Consider the following 13,583-nt stretch of genomic DNA (forward strand, 5'->3'; position numbering starts at 1 on the left):
CCATGAGTCTTCGTAGGATATAGCGCAGAAACAAAGCGGTACAGGGTGTGGATTCCAAGCAAGGCTAAGATCCTAATGTCAGGAGATATGATGTTCCTGGGGATGTTGCCTATGCAGTCAAGCAATGAATGCAGAGATTGCAAGCCAGGGGAAATGACTTCTCAAGAACCATCCATTCCGCTGAATGGAAAATAAACCCAGTTGCTCTGAAGGACAAGATGTAGATGCCGAAATCCTAGACCAACAAGACAAATTTATAGCAGAAGATTCCGGCCAAAAGTATTTTCTTTGGTTTCCTTGCAGAGAAACCACCATGATGCTGACTGGAAAAAAGACACAACATTTACAACAGATGACCAGGAAGACCCATTTTGATCGTGATGACACAGCACCCATAAATCATGATGATGAAGAGAAGGCAGACTTTGAATATCTGACTGAGGCCCTTATATTACAGGCTTTGTCCAGTGCACAATCACATGAATAGCTAGAAGCGTTTGCAAATGAAGTCAAGTCAATACTGAGAAACAAGACGTGGGACATGGTATTTTCCATAGCCAAGAATGTGATTGAAAGTCATTTCATTCTGCGAAATAAGTATGGAAAGGACAGACTTTTGGAAAAGAAAAGCCCAGATTATTGCAAAAAGATACTTCAAACATTTCAGGAAGAACTATCATGAAACTTTTGCCCCGGTTGCTTGATTGGATTCAGTTCATTTGACCACTGCTTATGCAGCACAGAACAGATGAATATTCATCAGTATGACATCACTACAACCTATCTCATTGGTATCTTAGATGAGGATGTAGTTATGGAGTTGCTTAATAAGATGAAAGAAGTACTGAAGTACATTGTTAGAAAGAGGAATCATGGTCAAAAATTTGTCTGTGAAGCAAGGCCACCTTGCAAAGACTGAAACAGGGGGACTTCGTCTGCTACATGAAGAAGGCTTCATATGGCTTGAAGCAGGCTGGTCAAGCTTTGCACTGTCACCTTGATCAACAGTTATGTAGTCAGATGACAAAGAGAGTCCTATGTGTATACGTGTGAAGAACCAAGATGAGGATCTAACCATCTAACATTGATGATTTGGTGATGTAACAGAACCCTGAAAAGTTATTAAATTGGAGAATCGTTTAAGTGAGGCCTTTGATTTGTGGAATCTTGGTGAAGTGAAGCATTGTATGGGGATACACAATGACAAGATTATATTGAATCATAGAGGATGTCCTGCAACATTTCAGCATGTTAGAATGCAATCCTGTATCCATGCCTACCATCGCTGGAATGGAGCCCACCAAGGCTGATGTGTGGGCCAGTTCAGATGGTGACAAACCACCCTACCACAAACTCATCAGATGTCCACTCTATCTTTAAATAGCTACACGTCCTGACATAGGACATACAGTTAGTTGCCTCAGCCAGTACAACAATTCCTTTAGAAAGTCTCACTGGATGGCGGCAAGCACGATTTTGCACTATTTAAAAGGCATCGTGGACTCGGGCATCAGTTAGTTTTGCAAAGAGATCAGTAGTGGGCTACGTGGATGCAGATTTTGCAGGGTCGATTGATAACAGACGTTCATTTACAGGTACAGTCCTGTTACATTCAATTCTGGAAAATAACACATGGTAGCTGTGTCAACTTTTGAGGGAGAATACATGGCACTCAGTGATGCCACCAAAGAACTCATCCATCTTCGACATTTTTGAAAGAGTTTGGAGCACCTGATGTTAAGAAGATGACATTGCATAATGACAATTTCATTGCTCAGAAACTAGCCACAAATCCTATTTTATGCACGAACAAAGCACAGAGATGTTCGCTATCACTCTGTTTGATAAATTGTTCAGTTTGGAGCCATGAATTTGGAGCATGTTGCACCTGGAAACATGCCACCTGATATATTGACCAAGGCCTTGTCCAAACCAAAGCACAAACAGTGAGTGCAACTTTTGGGATTATTAAGACCCAGAGTTCAGGACCTGCAGATTGTCTTGAGGGAAAGTGTGGGGAATATCTGCAGAGTGGTACAACTCTGCCAGTGATTCCATGAATGATTCCCGACCAACGTTACCAAAGGGCACAGTTCAAACTGAAGTGCATTTTAAAATTTCCTTTGGTTTTCTTCAGCATTCCCTTTTTTGCATTATTTCATAAATTGTAACTAACTTATTTGATTTCTGAATATTCGTTTATAAAAGATAAACAGGATCATAATATTTTACTAGAGAAACAAACAGATCTGCATCAAACCAGTCTATAGACCTGGGTGTATGGGGGTGATAGATAAGGTTTGCAGTTTGATCTTGACAATAAATGTGCAATTTTTGAAATGAAGTCTTATGTCAGTTTGGATTGGATTCCATGTAAAACTAGTAGTTCTGTGGCTGTGATCATGTACCAACAGTCACAGGTGTGTTTGCTTGCCTGATTAGGTGATCCAAACAATAATAATAATATGCTTTGTGGCTTATGTTTCAGTAGAAGTAATTTAGAACCTCTGAATCATTCGTATGATGTGTGAAATGAACCTGAATATAGAGATCAAAGACGAGCCAGTCTGGCTTGACGGAACAACAAACACTTCATTTGTAAGTATCATTCCAGATAACTTTATAGTGATTAGAGTTGAAAACTTGTGTCTAATTTCTTAGAAAAGTATGAGTTCATTGCTATCTATTCTTAGTCTAACTTTACTAATCTATGGTGACTGGATCTAGAAACCAAAAATTGGGGTACTTTTCTCGAACATTGTGATGGAATAATTTTGTAAGGTCAGTGACGTACAGTAAACACATTGTTATTTAATAATCTCATTTCCAACAACTCTGTCAGTGTACTTATTGCAGAAATCCTGTTCTGCCAGAGTTGATGTCAACAGCACCTTAGAATGTAGCGAGGAATTGATACACAATATGATCGATCACATTCAGTATAAATGCTGGAGTTCAGGGTATGAATATTGATAATGGAAAAACTCATGCCCAAACATGCCCACAATAATGGATGAATCAGTGAAAGGATTGTCACTGTAACCAGACCAGATGAATATAGGAATACTGCCATTGCAATGAGGTTCTCTTGTACTGAACTAGAGCAGTTCCTCTTCTGCCTTGAATCATCCTTAGCAACCTTATGTCATCTTTTTCATAGGTTCTTACTGTCCCATAACCATAACGAATAGAAATAAATACTTGAGAATTTTAATATATTCTTACACTAAATGCGGGTTCTGCCCTAATGTGTATTATCTTAAATCGAATATAAAATTACATTGCTCTTATGGAATAAATTTTGGGTCTTGAAAATTCTTCCATTAAATGCAGGTTTATGCAAAATTGGGATTATACTGTAGCTCTGTGACCTCGCTTAGTTCTATACCTCTTATCCCTATATCATTAGAAACTGAGTCTAACCATCATTGTCTTTGTCTCCCTCTACTTCTCTTACCCTTCATGAATGAGTCCATTATTCTCCTTGGTAACCTATCCACCTCCATTCACCTCATATGACTCCACCACTGTTGCCGGTTTATATGTACAGTTTTGTCAATCGAGTTCATTCCTAACTTAGGTTTGATCTCCTCATTCAAAGTACCCTCCTGCCATTGTTTTCACGTGTGTGTACCGGCGATCATTTTCACTATCATGTTTCTTATAACTTATGAATAAGGTATCCTGAGTGCGCCCAACCTTCACTCCTGTAAAGAAAAAACTCGGTCTGTAAACGGACTGGTGTAAAGATAGTTTCCCCTTGTAGCTGGCTTCTTTATAACAGAATACCCTTGGTCGCAACTGCGAGCTCATAGCATTACCCTTGGTGCATCTGGATTTAGTCTCGCTATCATCCTGGGAGGACATACATCCTGAATACTTAAAATGATCTACCTGTTTCCAGTTTTATACTGTAATGGGCTGTACTGGGCTAGCTCGCAAAATAGCCCTAATTGCACTACAGTTTCAACTTGGACTGGTTTCACTCAATGAAAATTCATTATTAATTACACCACAAGTTCACAACGAAATAAGAAAATTTAACTTAACCTTGCCATGACCCAGCCAGAGAGATAATTCAAATCAACGTTGAAAATGCAGGACCATCCAGTAGTTTGGCCTATGCTGACGACTTGGTCTTAATGGCAGATTGTGACGAAAGCGTGGAGCTTGACAATAGGTGCAATGAGTATGGTATGAAAATTAGTCTTTCCAAGACTAAATTGATGTCAGTTAATAAGAAATCCAAGAGAATTGAATATCGGATTGGGGGTACAAAGCTGAAACAGGTAGATTATTTTAGGATGTGTGTTCTCTCAGAAGGGTAGTATAGAAAGCGAGACTGAATCAAGGTGCGGCAGAGCGACTAGTTCACAGTTCCTATCAACAGTATTCTGTAGGAAGGAAGTCAGCTTGTGGATGAAACTATCTCTACATTGGTCTGTTTTCAGACCAACTTTGCTTTATGGGAGTTAAAGCACTGTGCACTCCCAGGCGTGACGTTTAACTGCTTTGTTTGAAAGTGAAAGGGAAAGGATTAAAATATATCCGTTCCAAATAATATTTTAACTATAGACCAATTTCCAGAAAGAGGAGAGACTTCTCCCCTTTTTCTGGAATCTGTAATAATCCGTAATGCCTCGGCCTACTTCCTTATCCATCTCATGAGAAAACAGTAACTGAAGGCCAATTCATTGTCAAGCTGGGACAACAAAGAGACCTGCAGTAGTACATGCAGGAGTCGAGAGATAGGCCAAGAGTGCGGATACACACACTTGTAACAAATACAAGAACAAGAGCTTGCAAGGTAGCGACTTATTAAAAGGGAAGTCATAAAATACAAATGACACTAATTTTTAATGCTTGCTTTAAAGGAATCAAACAGAGCGATAATCTGTCATAATACTGCTGACTAAATATTTATGCCTTCTGAAAATCCTCACATTCACACTCCCCTTGGCTATTGATGATTTCTGGAATATGATTTCTGTAACTTTTTTCTGCCCGAAAGTCAATCAATCAATACTGATCTGCATTTAGAGCAGTTGCCCAGCTGGCAGATTCCCTATCTGTTGTTTCCTAGCCTTTTCTAACTCCCCTACCCATAAATGAATACTTGCCCCAATTTGTCCTCTTGAATTCCAACTTTATCTTCATATTGTGATCGTTCCTACTTTTAAGGACACAACTCAAACTTATTCGTCTACTAATGTCATTTCACGCCATCTCTCCACCAACAACTCAGAACATACCACTTAGTCGAGCAGCTCGTCTTCTTTCTCCCAGGTCTTCCCAGCCCAAACTTTGTAACATTTTTGTAACGCTACACTTTTGTCAGAAATCACCCAGAACAAATCGAGCTGCTTTCCTTTGGATTTTTCCAATTCTTATACCAAGTAATCTTGGTGAGGGTCCCATACACTGGAACCATATTCTAGTGGGGGTCCTCTATTTTACATCCTAACTACAACTCCTAAGTACCCTCATAGCCATGTGCAATCACGTTTATGTGATTACCCCAATGAAGATCTTTCCTTGTATTAACACCTTGGTACTTACAGTGATCCCCATAATGAACTTTCACTTCCATCAACACAGGAATTAAAACTGAGAGGTCTTTTCCTATTTGTGAAACTCACAACATAACTTTTAACTCCATTTATCATCGTACCATTACCTGCTGTCCATCTCACAACATTGAGGTCTTTTTGCAGTTGCTCACAATCTTTTAATTTATTTATTACTCTATACATTACATCATCGTCTGCAGAAAGCCTTATATCTTATTCCACTTCTATACATATACATATTCTGTACCTATACATATTTTGTCAATTTTTTGCAAAATTCATTTGACTGCCAGTTGCTATTGCCTTAACTGGTATTTATGCTAAATTCAGTTATTTCAGTCTCTCTTTACTCTCACAAAACTTCTTTGTGGTGCTTGTGTCAGTCATTTGGTACTGCCTAATGGTCCTAATTTCTGTCACGTTTAGTTCGAACTGTTATTAGCCTTTTCACACTCACCGCGCCAATCTATCGGCGCGGAGGTTATGGCGAGAACGCTCGCGGCGCCAATACATTGGCTCTGTCCTATTTAGGGATTCTGATCATTTGCATGGCTGTTAAATGGTAACAGTTGATCATGACAGTAACTTAAAGCGTTGAATTTGCGTTTTACTCTACAGATATATCCACCAGCCCTACAAAATATTTTTATTTCGTACAAATGAAATCTGTTGACCGTGAATGTTTATGTTGTGGTTATTCAAAATTGTTAGTGCGTGGATCTGTTTTGGTTGGCTTATGAATAGCCTACAACAATTTGATCTTGCTATCAGTTTAGTTTAGAGTTTATTTCATGTCTGTGGTATATCCTATGTTCGCTGTAGTTCGTGAACTATAATTTTACACCTTCTCAATACTCCGTTGTTGCACATGCTTGCATCATCTTTTTATCATAATGGATAGGCCATATCGAAGGCCGAATGAGGCCGATATCCTTGAATTTTCAGATGATTTAGACAGTAATAATGACCTCCCTTTCCCGAAAGTTATTCCCGCTATGTGGGAAGTGACACAGTCGCAGCTGCTCACCGTGCATTGAACTGCGAGGACCTGACATCGATGACAGTTATGTGTACAGTGAATAACTTTGTGCCATGCTTCATGAGTGAATTGCAGGACACACATCATATTGATATTATAATCTGTCATATTGATATCAAATTATTCAGAACTAAATGTTCTTTCTTTCAGGTCTAAGAGTAAAGAAGAAAGATGCAATAGTGTCTGATCTTTCTGTCATTGAAAACCATAATTAATTTTTTAAATTTATTTTCATAGTTTATAAATTTTTTTGGCTTCACCAGTAATAATACGTTCAAGGTATATTAATTTCTGAAATACTCACAGTTTCCGTTATTAGTGTTATTTGTTTCATTTTAATACGTGTTAAACTGTTTGTCTGTTTATTTTTTGTAATGTGGTTGGAAAATCACAGAAATTTGTTTGAGCTTCTTTGAGTAAACCCCTGCATATAGGCTGAGAGCAAAAGGGTTAAAGTAGTTGTACTATCTATCAGTTCAGTTTGTCTGTACGAACGCACTTGCTCTTTGTGATTGCACAGTTCTCCACTCGCTGGTCCCTCACCTCCTAACCCGTGTACATTGTATAGTTTTGGAAAGGAATGTTTTTCTCCTTACAGTTGATGTTATCAATTTAAAGATTATTTTAATTTACATTATGTTATAGCATGTGATATGAAGGTCGTCTCTTCTCCAAGTTACTGTGTAGAGGTTGTATATCTTGAATTGTCTTCTAGTTTGTCAACAGACGTAGAAAACCAGGTCATACAGCACCACCCCAGCACCGAACCCAGACTCCTTCACATCCAACCCTCATTACACAGTGCTTTAATTGCCTGGAACTAAACCACGTAGTCAGTGCCTGCTCTAAAGCCACTCGATGCAATAGGTGTGGTGGTCCTCACCGCCACACAGATTGTAAGGTGCCACGGGCCCAGGCGAGGTGCGCCAACTGCCAAGGCAGTCACGCCGCCTCATTCCCTGGCTGCCCATTCATCAAGAGCTCAATTAAGGCACACTACAGACGATCTAGACACCTACAGACAACCACACAACCACCCACACTACTCAGCCAACCGACCCTACCATCCATGACACCGAACCCGGGACCTATGACCACTTCTTCCACTCCACCCATTCCAGACGCAACAACACTCCTCCAGCTATTATTACTAAACCTAATGACAACCCAAACCAGGTCACTACAACCACCAACCACGCAAAACCATCCCACCCCCAAGTAACCGCCCCCACCAAGCACCACCCCCACCAAGAATAGAACAAGAACCATGAAAATCTTCACTTCCAAATAAGCCTTCTAGCCTTGCAACAACCACACAAACAGAGTTAAACCGCAACAACCTGCCCTAAACCTCAACCACCTACCACAAATTCCACAAGTAAATCAAAACAATATCCATAATAACAGAAGCACTGGAAACAACTGGACACCGAGGCGGGTCACGCACAAAACTGCCAATTACGATGCCACAAATTAGTTTCAAAATTTATAGTGCTGCTAACAGCTCGCACACGCAATAAATTAAATTGCGCAAATAACAACGACAGGGCCCTCTGGTGCTTACACTGACAAATTCACAGTGAGGCGACATTGGGCATGGCTAGTACCCGGTTGGGTGACCATCGAGTCTGCCGACTGTCCTTGAAACAAACATTAACAGGAACTAACACAACAGCCATGGCACAATGCCACAAGTTCATGCACCAAATTAATACTTAATATACTGATATACGATTCACTATCTCAATACATTTATTATTATTATTATTATTATTATTATTATTATTATTATTATTATTATTATTATTATTATTATCAACCTACAATATATTTTTATAATTCCTAAATCTATCTCCCGAACAGCCCAGGTGAGGATCGCTAAAGCGAAACCGGTACTGGGATAATAAGCAAATCACTGCTCAGTTTGGTTTGTCAATTCTTTTCTCAGGTGTCAGATCTGCTGGTGGTAAGTTAGCTCAGATGAAGATTACTGATTGCGATGAAACTAAATTAATTTCCTACATTCATTATGTGATGGACCTGTATAGTTGGGCATGGAAATTTTTGTGTCTTTTGCCGTATTTTATTCCCAATGACTACTTAGTTCCTTGGTGTCTGCCTGCGTGTTCTTAATGACTGAGCTGATACTGATTGACCTGTGTCTTGCCTTCCCATTTTTAAATGTTCATGAATAACATCCACCATCTCTTGATACAGTTTGAATGACATGGAACATTGTGCACATCTTTCCATTTATAATGGAAAATTCTAAGGTGTATTAAATCATAATAGCATAAAACTGTTCCTAGTTTAAAGGAGAAGATGATTTGCTGTTATCCTCTGATTCTGGATGGAACTATGCATTTCAATATTGATTTCCATAATTCCTGAGAGTGTGTTCAGGTCTATGTAAAGAAACCTTAAAAGAGGTGGTGTTGTAGTGTGATATGACAGACTGATTTGTATCTTTTCTTTTAGACTCACGATCTCTCCTGTAACATAACCTTAAAATGTGAAGCAAGTGGGGAAGAAGAGGACATACCTTGTCCCTTGGTAGGTATTAGTGTGCTGTCTGTCATTCTCAAAACAGAGCACACATTTTCTTACTTGTTAAGCACATGTCAGTGACAAAAGAATCTCTCAACCATGTTTACAAAACACGGTGACATGTTTGTGATAGAATGAAACAGCCTAGTTCTATAAGGAACTAAATGTGTATTTGACTTCTTACCAGGCTGGCTGAAATTTGACAGCTATCTCCTTGTTTGAATTCTACACAAAACTGAAGGTCCCATGACTGTAATATATTTTTGCATTAATATAAATCTGGCATTGTTTAAAGTAGACCATAGAGTCAACATCTACATGCCAAGTGTTGGGAGGTAGTAAATAAATAATGCCCCAAGGAGTCTTGCAGCTCCAAGCACTTGGTAGATAGTGGCCGCTCGCTGCAGGAAATCTCATGTTCGCTGTTCCATATTGACACCAATGTTATTCTGTCCCACTTTGAGGCCAGATTTGCTGAAACTAATAATAAGTTAGAGTTGCGTCTTGTTCAAGCAATTTGCACATGTACTGATGAATGTTTGTCCTTGTATTTTAAGAATTGCTCAGCTATTACACTTGATAAAATATATTGATACAAGAGTAAGAAACATACTTTAAAACCATCATACATTGCACATGAAAAAATCCATACTATTTGTTCGTTACTCTAAAACAAATGTTCACTTAGAAAAACTAATCTGACCCAAATAAAACATTGACCAGATGAATGAAAAACTTAACACTGTACACCTAATTACAGAGTCTATTAAACTCTTGTGATTCATTGAAATAGATTCTTATGTGAAATGTTCACCAGAAAAAAAATTGAAAGTCTTTAATCCAATATTGAAATGTAGAGAAAAACTTGGCAGGTTCGACCCTAGCTCAGTCCAGTGGTTATTTGAAGGTGCTCACATACATCAGCCTCGTGTCAGTAGATTTACTGGTACATAAAAGGACTCCTGCGAGACTGAATTCTGGCACCTCGGCGTCTCCAAAAACCATAAAAGTAGTTAGTGGGACATAAAGCAAATAACATTATTATTACTTAAGTTGGGCTATCTTTTACTGGCACTATATTGTATTGTTTTCTATTTCCGTCATGAATGTTTTGTTTTTCATTTGTTGCTTCATAATGTTTTTAGCACATTTTTAGCTTGTATTATGTAAATAACTTTAACCCCTCTTATTTCACTGAAGATGGCTCAAAAGAGTCGAAACATGTTTGAATTTTATTACTCCTTCAAATGATGGAATTATGTATTGATTAGGGGGATACATTAAATTTTTTCCTTTTTAAAGTGAAAACACTCAATAATATCTTGTAATGAGAATATGTGGTCAAAAGGAAAGAAAGCATAACCGATAGGTCAGTAAGTAAACATTATTTTCATGTTTCAAAAATCTGTGTGCAAAATGCAATTGATTTCTGTAACAGAACAAGGAACATTAAATTAGAAACGAGTTTTTCCATTCACTCATATGATATAACAAATACATATTCAAACATACCAGTAACCAAGAATGTCCACATCCAAATCACGGAAGATAATCTAAACACTTATAGCAAATTAAGAAAAGTAGAAATGAATAGTTTCATTAATCTTCTCAAATTTGTTTTAGATAATTATTACCTTTTCTTTCAATAACACTATTTATCACAAGATGGATTACCTGTGGCTTCCCCTGCATCTGTCATTCTGGCTAACATTTACTTGGCCAGGCTGAGTGGCTCAGAAGGTTAAGGCGCTGTCCTTCTAACCCCAACTTGGCAGGTTCGATCCTGGCTCAGTCCGGTGGTATTTGAAGGTGCTCAAATACGACAGCCTCATGTCGGTAGATTTACTGGCACGTAAAAGAACTCCTGTGGGACTAAATTCCGGCACCTCAGCATCTTCGAAGACCGTAAAAGTAGTTAGTGGGACATAAAACAAATAGCATTATTAAATATTTACTTGGACAATCTAGAAAATACTAAAATTATTAATAAACATTCAGCAATAGTTTTTGTGGGCTAGATATTGCCCCCTATTTCCCAGTCAAGCTCAGCCAGCATACAAGAGATCCCAAGGTGGACCATTCATTTGCAAGCTGTCCTATTTTAGGCGGCATTTAAAGGACATGGGTTGATGACAATGCAAGAAAAAGAACAATTTGAAAATAGGCTTGACATTTATTATAAATATGCACAAATAATAATGAAATTAACAAACAACATGATTCTTGCTGAAGTCATTCTTGACCCTCGTGAAGTTAGGATCGTTGAGTAAGTTTACAAAATTAATTCTTATACCTGGAACATCGTTGTCATACCGGCATTTCTGTAAATAAAAAGAAATTAGCCTTCCATTGGCTATGCAGAATGAAATTATAGTGGATGAACTTCATCCTAAATCATACTGAATGTCAACTACATTTTTAGCTTGATTTCACTTGTATCGCTTTAAACAAAACAGAAACATTAGATGTTCACTTAAACTGACTGGTGGACAACCATGGTGAAAATGAAAACCTACAACCTGTTTTTCAGGCATTGACCGGGTCATGGATGTGATGAATGAAGCAGATATAGGCTATTGGTACGATGGGGTCGCCCCTCCCAAAGTGATTTATTAATGACTGATAAATTCTATGAAATGAGAAAGGAGAGTGTTGTTGGAATAAAAGATGACAGGGAAAACCGGAGTACCCGGAGAAAAACCTGTCCCGCCTCCGCTTTGTCCAGCACAAATCTCACATGGAGTCACCGGGATTTGAACCACAGTATCCAGCAGCGAGAGGCCGACGTGCTGCCATCGGAGCCACGGAGGCTCCAGATAACCATGGTATCCCTTTAAAATTGATCTGCATAATATTTTACAAAAGTACTTTCTCTCTTAATTAATGATAATTTCAGGCTGATGACCTTAGATGTTAGGCCCCTTTGAACAACAAGCATCATCATCGTCAATGATAATTTTTTGAAAATACGTGTGGAGATTATTGACTTAATTATCTGAATTTTTTATACTCTTGAGAAATTATTAAATGACTTATTTGAAGTTAATATTTTCGTTACATGACTTAATAATCACTAATGACATTTAACATAACTCTTTCTTGAAAAATCATTGAATGAATTAATTGAAATTAATCATGTCGTTACATGAACTAAATAATCACTAGTATATTTAACCTAACATTTCCTTCATTTATTTTACAAAGTTGCTTATGTTTAATCTTTAGAAAATTTTATGATTTTGTTCACTTGCACAAAATCGTGTTATCGCGGCTGTGAGCTTGCATCCGGGAGATAGTAGGTTCGAATCCCACTATCGGCAGCCCTGAAAATGGTTTTCCGTGGTTTCCCATTTTCACACCAGGCAAATGCTGGGGCTGTACCTTACTTAAGGCCACGGCCGCTTCCTTCCAACTCCTTGGCCTTTCCCATCCCATCATCGCCATAAGACCTATCTGTGTCGGTGCGACGTAAAGCCCCTAGCAAAAAAAAAAAAAAAAAAATCGTGTTATTATGTAATTAAATCTGTCACAAAGCTTTGCATTAAAATTATTCAATGGCAATCTCAAATAAATGCACAAAATCACAGACAACGCTTGAATAATCTGGTCCACTGTGCTGAACACGTGGTCAGTTTATGAACCACATTTCAAAAAATAGCACTTCAAAATTATCAACAACTACTTCACACAACCACGCACACATAGAATACTTGGACTTTATATACAAATTTACACTCGGATCCTAGGCTTATTTTTATTTACGATTATTATCATAAAAAGAAGGTTTAATGGAATAGGCAGATGACCTTCTTTTAATTTCAAACGTGATCAACAATTGATGTGACTCATGATAGAATTAGAATGATCACTTAATTGAACATTATCTTGACCTTGCAATGGCGATCTCTTCAAAAATGCAAAATTTTATTCAGAAGATTTGGTAGAACAATAATGGTGCTCATCGTGCTTTAAATTATCATTGGACACGTGGTCATTGAGTGTCGATAAATTATTATTATTCGTTAAACATTGAAATATATCTCAACACGTGCTCCACATTTACCTACGATTCCATTGTAAACTGTGACACGTGCTTCCAAAATGCAATAAATATCCTGCAGGATTGCCATTTTCCAGACAAAATTTACACTATAATTGAGCACGCATAACATATTCTACATGACAAATTCTAACATCATTTATCACTCATGACCATTAAAATTTCATTCAACCTGAACTTAAATAATTATTATTAGCAATGATTTTTAAATCCACCATCAGAATCTGAATTAATATTTAAATAATATGACAAAATCTGCATAATTGGAGGGCAGTGCACTAGATGAAACACAACCTAAATCTCTTCCCACAATGTTTCATAGAATCTAAAATAATCATTTTATGTTATTATTTATCCAAGAGGTCAT

The 13,583-nt window shown here is 37.8% G+C and overlaps 1 protein-coding gene across 2 annotated transcripts in view; it reads left to right on the forward strand.

Annotated features, from left to right (window-relative positions):
* LOC136882015 (zinc finger protein OZF) overlaps nucleotides 1-13,583 on the forward strand; it is a 61,105-nt gene that overhangs the window by 25,739 nt on the left and 21,783 nt on the right. The window contains exons 2-3 of one of the 2 annotated variants that reach the window (XM_067154508.2): nucleotides 2,489-2,598; nucleotides 9,088-9,162. In XM_067154508.2, the coding sequence (XP_067010609.2) occupies nucleotides 2,521-2,598; nucleotides 9,088-9,162 (153 nt within the window). In that variant the 5' untranslated portion in view covers nucleotides 2,489-2,520. The remainder of the gene's footprint in view (nucleotides 1-2,488; nucleotides 2,599-9,087; nucleotides 9,163-13,583) is intronic. The other variant, XM_067154507.2, reaches the window with a different exon arrangement.

This window comes from Anabrus simplex, chromosome 10 (assembly GCF_040414725.1).
Source record: "Anabrus simplex isolate iqAnaSimp1 chromosome 10, ASM4041472v1, whole genome shotgun sequence".
NCBI lineage: Eukaryota > Metazoa > Arthropoda > Insecta > Orthoptera > Tettigoniidae > Anabrus > Anabrus simplex.